Source organism: Lottia gigantea (assembly GCF_000327385.1).
Source record: "Lottia gigantea unplaced genomic scaffold LOTGIsca_123, whole genome shotgun sequence".
In the NCBI taxonomy this organism is placed as follows: domain Eukaryota; kingdom Metazoa; phylum Mollusca; class Gastropoda; family Lottiidae; genus Lottia; species Lottia gigantea.
Window position 1 is genome coordinate 324,855 of NW_008707279.1, and position 11,818 is coordinate 336,672.

At 36.4% G+C, this 11,818-nt stretch overlaps 1 protein-coding gene across 1 annotated transcript; it reads left to right on the forward strand.

Moving 5' to 3' along the window:
* Nucleotides 1–2,599: 2,599 nt before the first annotated feature.
* LOTGIDRAFT_138206 (hypothetical protein) lies at nt 2,600–6,628 on the forward strand (the record flags this gene model as incomplete). The annotated part of the gene is made up of 6 exons (XM_009048516.1): nt 2,600–3,109; nt 3,724–3,933; nt 4,859–4,986; nt 5,486–5,632; nt 6,053–6,125; nt 6,404–6,628. 6 exons carry the CDS (start codon nt 2,600–2,602, stop codon nt 6,626–6,628), a joined length of 1,293 nt encoding a protein of 430 aa, XP_009046764.1.
* Between the last annotated feature and the right edge of the window lie 5,190 nt (nt 6,629–11,818).

Here is an 11,818-nt window from a genome sequence, read left to right on the forward strand (position 1 = left end):
CGTGTCCAGGTGCTATTGGAACTATATTAATATGAGCTCAAAATATTATGGTCTTAGCTTCGATACTTTATGATTGTGTTATCGTTTTTTTTCTGAGCCACCCTATAAATATCATACGGACGTATACCTTTAAAGGGATTGTAAAGAGGTTTTCTATAAAAAATGTGTGTCAGGGAAAAATACAGCATCGATTTGCACCATTCCAATTTTCAATTTTGCTTGATGATGTCACCAATCGCACTTAGTTTTTGTGGAATTGCAGGAGCCATAGACGTCTGATTGAAAATTGGAATGGTTCATGTTGATGCCCTCAGTGTCCCCAATACACATACAAATTGTTACGATCTCTTTAATGTAAACCGTAACTGAGTGTTACTTATTTCAGTGAATGGTATAAGAAACCGTTGGAAGAGAAGATTATCTATCATCATGTATGCAGCATTATTGATATCTCTATATATAATAACAACAACACGGATGCATAACAGAAATAGATCTATATCATACATTATTTACGAAGGTACAGATTTTCAAATTCATTCATTATTCCTCTTAGATGTTTGCTTTTTCAGCCCGATTTCCCCCTGTCAGTGATGCATGTAAGAGGGACTGACATTTAAAAAAATCGTCTAGTCATTTGGATGGGAAAATAAACCGAGGTCCCGTGTGCTTCCTATGCACGTTAACTCAAAGATCCCAAGTTAGAAATCGAAAAAGAACAGGCTATAAATGTCGTTGTCTTGGCAAAAGTTTCCTCATTGCACCATGCATGGCGTTGCCCGTCTTCATTAGCTCACATGATACAATAAAATAGGACGTAAAACTCCATTCAATTTATTTCATTTCTTAGAGGTTTGCATTGATTCGGATATAATTTTCAACCACAAAAAATTAAAGTGCAAAAAACATGGCCACATTACATCTATGTATACACATAGCTCCTCCTAAGGTATTAGCTTATAGTCTCTTGATCAGCAATTCTGTAATTGGAATATTAGACGTTCGTAGATTCGGGTTATAACTTCATACGATACTACATATTATGGTTGTTGCATGGAAATAACACACGAACGTAGTTCACAGCCATATCTCCGTATTTTGAAAAAGGATATAATATTTCAACTATACCATCAAATCTCATCTGAAGGTTTAGAAAAGGCTGGTTGTGAACTACGTTATGGTTATAACTTGAGTGCATAATGCGAGATCAAATGTACTTTTCGCCAGTACAAGTTTAATAAAACTTTGCTTTGATCAACTATTTACAAGTAGAAAATCGGATAAAAAAAAATGTAACATCCATCTTCACAATGTCAGGCTATTACCAATAGCTATACCTTAACTGCATTATGTTCACAGGCTTTCTGTCGAGGCCTCTGATTGTCTGTTTTAACTAGCTAATCCAACCTAATCGCTTAAAAACTTCTGTGATGCAAGAAAGGTGACTATTGCAGTCAAGGTAAAATACGGAGTTCGTAATAGCTTGATATTGTGAAGATGTATAACCTCTTTCGTGTCAAAAATAAATGTTGACGAATGGAAAGTACAATACGTTCACACTTGGTTCAAACCTTGTCTGACCCTAAATGTTTTATATCAAGTGTTTACATGTAAATTGTGATTTGATAGATTACAATATTCTGATAAAGACCTCAGCTGATTGATTAGATTAGACAAGAAAACCAGAGTAAGTGAGTCCTCAATACTCATCGTATTGCTGGTGGATAAACTGCTCTCCCTTTTCATAATTTAAATCAAACATCAGGTTCGCCCGCAATAAAATAAAACAAAACGGACTACGCATTGGTTTAATTAAAAAAAAATCCTCTGTAGTCATGCACTCGTCGTGTTGCTAGTGGATACAACAAACAATCAAACATCAGTTGTCCACAATTAAATAAAAAAGACTACTCATAGGTTTAATTAAATACAAATATCAGTCATTTCATCGACCCTAGAGATTCTATCATCCAGACTTAATCAAACCATTTTAATCACATTAACAGTGATATTTTTGTGTTAGGAAATTACCGTCTGAAATTTTCAACTGAGACTATCGTACGTCATTATTTATTATGTTTCATGTATTATTAACTGATATTCGTTTTTTCCAGACCTGTTTTACCACCTGTTTTTATGGGTATTGGCATCAATGTGTTATCACATGAGTTCTAGGCAGCCATCTGATGCTCATACATGGTCATCCTTGCTCGGACAATACTTTTTGACGCTCACTGTTCAGTGTATAGGCAACATAGAATATTACAAATTTAAACGCGCCTGCAAGGATCCACGTACGGCTCAAGCAAAGCAACTGAAGAAATTTCTTAAAGCGAACAAATCAACACGATATGGGAAAGATTATGGTTTGGACAATATTAACAGTATTGATGAGTTCCGAAATCTCCATCCATTGACTACATACAAACACTACATAGAGTATTTTAAAGCATGTTTAGACGGCGAGGAAAACGTAATGTTCGATGGACCGACAGACTTCATCAATACCACTTCCGGTACTACTTCTGGTGTTTCCAAAGAGTTTCCAAGAAACAGGAAGTTATTGAAGAGTTGTTATATGCTACCATTCTTTGCTTGCATGATAGTCAGTTTAGAAAAAGACTTGATTCCTTTGAAGAAGTGGCCACAGATTTTCATCAAACCGGGGGTGAAGTTTAACAAACGCGGTATTCAAAGAGGTTCGTCTTCCACATTATTTAAAAGAATGCCTCACACCCAATCTCCTTCTGCAGCGTTTTATATCACAAATGAACTCTCCAGTATATACGTCCATGCAGTCTTTGCCATCCAACTCAGTGATGCCAATTTGCTTTTCCTGCAGATTGCACCCATTGCCTTGTTGTTTTTCAAAATGATCGAGAAAAATTGGGAAATTATGTGTAATGATATCGAAAGCGGCACGATCAGTAGAGACGTTATCATTGACGATGATGTGCGGCAACAAATAAACGAAGAGTTCGAACCAGACCCAGGACGTGCTGCAGAATTAAGGAGTATATTTAGGAGAGGCATGAAGAACATTGTTCGTCGCATTTGGCCAGAGATGGCTCAGTTGGTGTTTCTTGCAAGTGCCACGTATTCTGCTCAGGTATATATTTTCATTCACCTTTTCAATGTGGTTAAACCATCTTCATTAGCCCACCCACATGGTGCAGAAATGTAGGACGTAAAACTCCATTCATTTCATTTCATTTCATTTCATTTCATTTCATTTCATTTCATTTCATTTCAATGTGGTCAAAATTCCACAACAGTTCCTTATGTGTATGTGTAAAAAGACGTATTACTGACCGTATTATCGAGGTAACTGTCCCGAATTGGCGACTCAGTTTGCTCTAAGAGAAACCCGCGGTTATTATTAGGATAAAGTCGATGGTTGTCATAGATGCCCATGCTCGGAATGCTCTCTTGCCTGAACACCCACGCATTCAATTCCTAGTGAATATTCAGGCAACATAATTTTTTATCAAAATAGTGATCGTTTTCGCTATAAAGGACAGTACGGGTGCCAATAAGGTAGACTATAAGGTACAAAAAATTTAGCCAATATTGAAAATGTTCAATAAAAAAAGTTCAATGTACTGTCGTTTCCCCCGAAGTGTCCTTAAGTTTCCCAAATGTCTGTCATGGTTTCTGGGCAAACATAATTCCGGGTTATGACATTAATTATTTATCACCTTTAATCGTAATTTACATTTTCAGACTAAGATTGTCAAGGAAGAATATGCTAGAGATGTTGCTATTAGCTCCAATATCCACATGGCAACAGAAGGAGTTTATGGAATCAAAGCTATTCACCCTATCTATCCCGATGATTTCGAATATGTTTTCTTGGTGAATTATCAATTTTTCGAGTTTATACATATTGTTGATATCGATGAAGAAAATCCAAAGACACTGCTACTCCATGAGGTACGTATTTTGGCATAAGCTTTAAATGGCATAATAAGTAACGTTTTGGTAAAATTTGATAACGTTCTAAACGTAGTGGCAATGTCGGTTCTTATGGCATATTAGAGGCACAACTTATAGATACATAAAAGTAACGTTTTGGTCTAATTTGATAACGTTCAGAATACAGTGGCAATGGCTTCGATTCTCATGAGACATCAGAAGCACAACTTAAAAATACGTTACGTTGTGATAAAATTTGGTTCTGAATATAGTGACTATGACTGTGGTTCTTATGACACATTAGAAGCACAACTTATAGATACATAACGTAACGTTTTTGTAAATGAATTTAGTGACAATGACTTCGGTTCTTATGACACATCAGAAGCACAACTTGTAGATTAGATTATTAAATGTCAAAAGTTTTGCTCGGTGTTAGTGGTAGATCGAATAATTGGACGTATATATTTTGTAACGGTGCGTTAAGACGAGGTATGCTGTCCGGACCAGAAGTCGAGTCTTATGATTTTCTCTGTCTGGGATAGCATGTGTCCAGAGTCGGACATCGTGTATTGAACGACTAGACGCTTTTTCCATGTCGAATAAAAGAGCATATGTTCAAAAATATTTTTCCGGAGGAAGGGGGCCCAACTTAACTCCAAGTGCCCTCACTCATCTAGTTCATCGACTGGCTATAGTTTATTATGTAAGCTAGACGAACCACCAATAACTATGGGTCTGCCTTCTCCTGATTATTACAAATGGTGGTATGTCAAAATTTGGCATCATCATCTGGTTGCTAGGTATACGGACGTGATATCGTCACCGTTACTGGTTAAGGCCAACTGTGTAGGGCTAGCATCACTCACGTCACTCATGATTAGGTGATTTTATGCTGATATTGATGTTTACGATAGATAACATTATTTTTTTTTTTTTTTAGCTGAAAGTGAATGAAAAATATGAACTAGTTATAACGACCAGAGAGGGCTTATATAGATATAGAACTCAAGATATCATTAAAGTCACTGGTTATCAAGATTCAACTCCGCAATATCAGTTATTAGGCAGGTATGAAACTAGTTCTGAATATCTGAACAGTAGAGTATACGACATGGAAGACATCGTCGCATTGGCCCTGAAATTCACCCCAGATGCACACACGCCGCGTTGGGTCTGTTTGTACATGTATAAATATCGGACTATTCGCGAGGACATATTAAGCCATCGTATGACTTAAGTGTGACATTTGACCAATCAGGTTTTTTGACCAATCTGTATTTTGTGACCAATACATGAATTTTCCTTTTCATTAAACCATTCCGAACTCTTTTCCGATCTGAAAATTTCTGTGACGGTTTTGACCTTCCTTACGTATCTGAACTTCGTAAACAGTCTCGTCTAGAATGTCTTAACTTCAGACACTGTTTCTAGGATATCCTAGTGCTTAAATCCTTTCGAGAAGACTTGGCCCGGAATATTTTTTACCCCCCTCCCCCATACCATTTGATAATGTCATCACTGCAAGTGAATAGCCCGTAATCAAAGTACTGCCTTTCCTTTTTTTTAGATCTGGTGATGTCCTGAACTTAAGGTCAGAAAAAGTACATGTTGATATGGTCATTAAGGCTTTATACTATAGTGCCAATTGGAGTGATCTTCAGATAGCTAATTATACATGTACAGAAAATATACACGTAGAAAACATTCTAGGTATGTATTTTAAAGGGACAGATGCTCCATTTTTTTTGACCAATCCCACTTTTGTTTCAGATACGGAAATCTTTTAGCCAAGGCAATCAGTAAAAGTGTTCACAGCTCGCCGTCGAAATTTGAGCTTCAAATCCATGTGTGTCCAGAATTATCAGCGTTTGAAAGTTACAAAGACAATTTGTTTTTTGTAAACACTGTCATATATAGAAAAGCCATCTATAGCAAAAGGAAAAAAAATTCCTAGATATTTTTGAAGGAATTATGCGAAATTTTAGTACTTCTGGAGAGTATATACATATATTCAAGTTTTAAATCAAACCCCGAAAATGGCACACCTCTCCCTTTAACATGTTTATGTCGATTGATTTTTATGTTGAATTAATATATGTTTTTATGTTCATTATTTTTTTTAAGATTCTGTTAGTGGTGACCTGTACTATGTTATTTTTGTTGAATTTACCACAGACATCAAGATGAACGATGAACAAATATTACAGGTGACTTGATTGATTTTGATTTACTCTATTCTCTTATTACTTTATTCATTTAATTGATACTACAATTCTTTACAGTCTAATTAAAATGAGACCAAACGTTCGTTCCATTTTTTTCAATTTTAATATAGCCACTTCAATTATTGTCGATTGACAGCCCTCTTGAACGTTCTTCAAATTAACCTATTGACATGCAGTCGATGACTGAGGTGGAAACTTAGTATTACTCGAATCTGAAAAATTTGACATATTGAACTATTTTGATATTGGTTCCATTTCAGATTGACGAAGTGTTAAGTAACCATGTTGAAAATTATAAAGACAACAGGAAAAATGGTGCTATTCAAGCAGTCAAGATAGAGCAGGTTAAAATCGGAACGTTCGATAAACTGCGAAATATGCAGTTAGAAAATAACCCTGACTGTTGCTTCGGACAATACAAAACTCCAAGAATTCTGCGGCGAAGGGACTATCTAAAGTTTTTGTTGGATTTGCGAATTGCTTAATATTGTACAATAATTTGGCTGCACGAGTTGAGTCGTTTGCAAACCGTGGTGTAATTATCCTCTTGTTGTGGACTATAACTGGTTTGATATTATCGGAATTGATCAAAAGCAATCTAAAAACTTCTATATCTACCTTCTGCTGTAAGCATTGCCTTAGATCTGATAAAGAAACGCAGTTACAAGTGCTAGTTATCTGTTGGATTTTTTAGGACTATAATAAAAACATGGAATTGTATCCCAGTCTTGAGGTAATACAGTGGTGCCATGTTTAACCTGTAACCGGTTAACCCCAATATCCGCACAGGGTAGCTCAAGTTAATCCCTTCTTACTTACGGAACGACAAACGAACATTTGTATCGCGCCAGTATATCCTGTGCAATATTCATATATGTTTATATTTCATCATATTCATTCAGTATTAAAGGTTATAAATCGTCTAAATACTTGTTTTACCATCTACCATTAATACTTCCAGTCCGTCTTCTATGAAAACGTAATAAATAAGAATATAGACCCAAGGAGAAGTTACGTCATAGTTTTGGTAATATCTATCCCATTATTAGACCGAAACACCTGTCTCTATTCCAGCCTCTGATGATAGCTACTTGGACAGATGTCAGCGTTACAGCGTTATTGTAAACGACCTGACGTCGAAATGAATTCTAAAAAGTGATACAAATAGAGCTCTTTTGCAAGACAGCCTACTATACCCCTCTAACGAATCTGGAGTAATATTTCAAAGAAACAAAGGAACGACTGTAAATTCTCCACAATCAAAGGGACGCAACTCGTTCTTGGTCAGACTATATATGTAGCTTTAATTTGTTCTATAACATCTGTGGAACAACCTGACCAAAAATTATGCAAATAAACATAAAAGTAAACCAGTGGTAGTGTTTTTACTTTTGCCCCCTCTTTCCTATAATAAGCTTTATATGCACTGTATAAGCTTGTATACGTACAATTCTGAATTTGTCAGAACTTTTTTATTTATGAAGATAATTCAATTCCGTAAAAAGATTAAGAATGGTTGACCAAAACCAAGCCTGAAAAACATAAATTACACAGAATAAGGGTCAAATTTATTACGTCACATTTACTTCGCACATAATTCAGCCTATTTTTACTTCAAAAACCACAGTACTTCTTAAATTAATGACAATTGCAGAAATAGAAATGGAACCAAATGTTTTCAAGAAAAGTAAATAGAAATAAATGATATCTCTATAAGATTTTCTCTGTCTATTCATTCTGTCTTCAATATATCATTCTGCTGATATTTTCACCTCCCTCAAGTCTCAAAATACTATATATTTAGCAAAAATGAGAAATTCACTCATTTCCATTCAAAATTCTCAATATGAAAGGCGACAGAAAACGAAAAAGTTCACATACATACATGGTTATGTAAAGAAAGTTAGTGAGGTGACACAAACTGACTACGACTATGATCTTCCATCTACCTCTGCAGTGTATGAAGACCAAGAATTGAGCTATGTGAATATTGAACCAGACTCTCCAGGTAGTCACAGGGTTTTACAACCAAGGCCTGAAAAAAAAGGAAAGCAGAGCGTGGCTAAGAAACACAGGCATTACTGTCAACTGTCCAGGACACGAGGGATGCACAGCCAATCTAACAAGACATGCACCTTTATCTGAGAAATGGGGAGAATAATTGATGAAGATTTATCTATTCAAGGGGTGCTCATCAAGTCTACCACAACAGACGGAGATTGAATGTCAGCTACCGGAATTAAAGAGGCAATGAGAACTTTACATCCTATGTGGAAAGTTGAAAGACTAGCTGACCCAGCCCATCTTAGTGCATCTCAGTTTCGCCAATGTTTTAAGGCTAATTTTAACGACGGAATGTTCAGAGGCAAAACAAAAGTTGAAAAAACAAATCAAAAGAAAACTTTGAGCCAGGACATAAAATCCAGGTGTAGCCTTGTGATCAAAGAGATGTACTATACTTACTGCGGAGATGTGGACAAACTGAAAAAACAGATGCCGAAAATACTACAAGCAACTGTTATGTGCTACGATGGAGACTATTCCAAGTGCCGTTCCAACTGCGTGGTCTGTAGTGGCGGTCACAGCAACAACTGGTGGAATCGATCCATGTTTCTGGCTTCAAACAACTTAACGAGCCTGGAAATGAATGACAATGATAAGTTTCTGTTAAATGAACTTTTGAAAATAAGATTAAGTGAGGAAACCATTTACAAAACCCGTTATAAGACAGACACTCAAAAATGTGAGTCAATAAATCGATCCATAAACATTTCGCTTTTTCATAATAACGTGTTCTCTTTTATACTACAACTCCAAAATCTGGCAACAGAAGTGTCGAAGCCAACACTAAACTGCCCCCCCCCCCCCTCACCCGTTTTGACATTACAAAATATTCATAAACATGAAAGCCAATCTATGCACATTCATGGTCTATGACTGATGGGACATTGAATAGATATTACCCCATACTTCGCATTTGATGACAAAAATTAAGCCCCCTGCAATACCCTGCAAGAGGAATTTATAGCCAAAAAAGATGAATTTTGCAGCCTGGAACTAGTGCATGTGTTAAAGGCATCCATTTTGTGTGAAAACATGTGAAGAAAAACAAATAATTACAATTTTTGATACATTGCTGCAAAGTTGGCAGGTCGAAATATGGCTGAAATGGCGTTTTTCAATAAAAGTGGCCAAAAATTCAAATTTTGGACAAAAAAATATGCAAATGTAGCCATAAAAAGTAATTTAGTCTTTATTCTACCTGTTCTGAAAATTTAATACAAAAACATTCACGAAAAATGAAAAATATCAATTTTAAAAAATAAATGACCTTACCTGTTACCAGACATGACTCACTCCACTAATTCATTTGCCATCTCTTCCCATGTTAAAACATGAAATTCAACCTTCTATAACTTTTTCCAGAAATCTCGTTGAAAGCTTTCCAATATGTCGCCTGACCAATTCTCAATGTCTCCTAAAAAATAAAACCATGAAAAATTTGAGCTAATAAAATTGAAAGTAGACTACTATCGGTTATACTCATCCGCTAGAGTTTGGCACTTCACAAAACGACTATTTTTAGAATTAGCCTTCCGCCTTTAGGTCTCTCATCATTTCACCAAATCTGAAAGATAATGCAATTTCAGACATCAAATTCCAAATCTAGAAATTTTTTTTACCCCAAAATAGGCATGCAAAAACCCCAAAAGGGAGAGAGAAAGAAGATTTTTCTAAAAATAGCCTGGACTAAATGTTTTAGTGGAGTGAGTCCACATGGGGATAAAAGGTGAAAAGAACTCTTACATCTACACTTTCATTTAATGGTGTATTGTTAAAAATATTTCAACAAGTAAAAAAAGAAAGCTTGCCATGCAACGAAATATATGCCCACTGGCAGCTTTGATTTTGAGTAAAAGTATTTAGCAGTACAGTAACAATAATCAGTATGAAATATTAAACCTTCAGTCATACAGTTTGTTTAATGTTTTTGGGTGATACTAAACAAGATCCGGCAATGATGTGGTTTCTAGGGTGTTTACGGGCTAAGGGCAATAACTCATACTTAATATTTTTTCTGAATTCCAATAGTGTTCATCCTTGAATGATCAAAAACACTAAAAAAAGTGCTCAGAATTCACTTTTATGCACATTGGGGGAGAGCTAGAGAAGCACCGAGTCCAAAAAACCGGGTTACATCGATTTCCGAGACCAAAAAAATTCGACCCAAAAATGGATTTTGGTACCACAGGTAGCTACCTGTTGAAATTTGCCAATTTTGCCTTTTTTGAAAATCCAAATTTTGAAGCTTCACCACGGCCAAACCACTTGAGATAGGATGCTGAAATTTACACAGCAACTAGTTTGAAATCTTAGCTTTGCAATGCCACAAACCGCGATTCCATATCTGCCTGACTTTGGAAGCACTGAGCGTTTTAGTTTTGTCCATGAAAAACCGGATTTTTTGGCACTTTTCCGCAAAAAAAAAAAGTGCTCAGAATTCACTTTTATGCACATTGGGGGAGAGCTAGAGAAGCACCGAGTCCAAAAAACCGGGTTACATCGATTTCCGAGACCAAAAAAATTCGACCCAAAAATGGATTTTGGTACCACAGGTACCTACCTGTTGAAATTTGCCAATTTTGCCTTTTTTGAAAATCCAAATTTTGAAGCTTCACCACGGCCAAACCACTTGAGATAGGATGCTGAAATTTACACAGCAACTAGTTTGAAATCTTAGCTTTGCAATGCCACAAACCGCGATTCCATATCTGCCTGACTTTGGAAGCACTGAGCGTTTTAGTTTTGTCCATGAAAAACCGGATTTTTTGGCACTTTTCCGCAAAAAAAAAAAAGTGCTCAGAATTCACTTTTATGCACATTGGGGGAGAGCTAGAGAAGCATCGAGTCCAAAAAACCGGGTTACATCGATTTCCGAGACCAAAAAAATTCGACCCAAAAATGGATTTTGGTACCACAGGTAGCTACCTGTTGAAATTTGCCAATTTTGCCTTTTTTGAAAATCCAAATTTTGAAGCTTCACCACGGCCAAACCACTTGAGATAGGATGCTGAAATTTACACAGCAACTAGTTTGAAATCTTAGCTTTGCAATGCCACAAACTGCGATTCCATATCTGCCTGACTTTGGAAGCACTGAGCGTTTTAGTTTTGTCCATGAAAAACCGGATTTTTTGGCACTTTTCCGCAAAAAAAAAAAGTGCTCAGAATTCACTTTTATGCACATTGGGGGAGAGCTAGAGAAGCACCGAGTCCAAAAAACCGGGTTACATCGATTTCCGAGACCAAAAAAAAATCGACCCAAAAATGGATTTTGGTACCACAGGTAGCTACCTGTTGAAATTTGCCAATTTTGCCTTTCTGGAAAATCCAAATTTTGAAGCTTCACCACGGCCAAACCACTTGAGATAGGATGCTGAAATTTACACAGCAACTAGTTTGAAATCTTAGCTTTGCAATGCCACAAACTGCGATTCCATATCTGCCAGACTTTGGAAGCACTGAGCGTTTTAGTTTTGTCCATGAAAAACCGGATTTTTTGGCACTTTTCCGCAAAAAAAAAAAGTGCTCAGAATTCACTTTTATGCACATTGGGGGAGAGCTAGAGAAGCACCGAGTCCAAAAAACCGGGTTACATCGATTTCCGAGACCAAA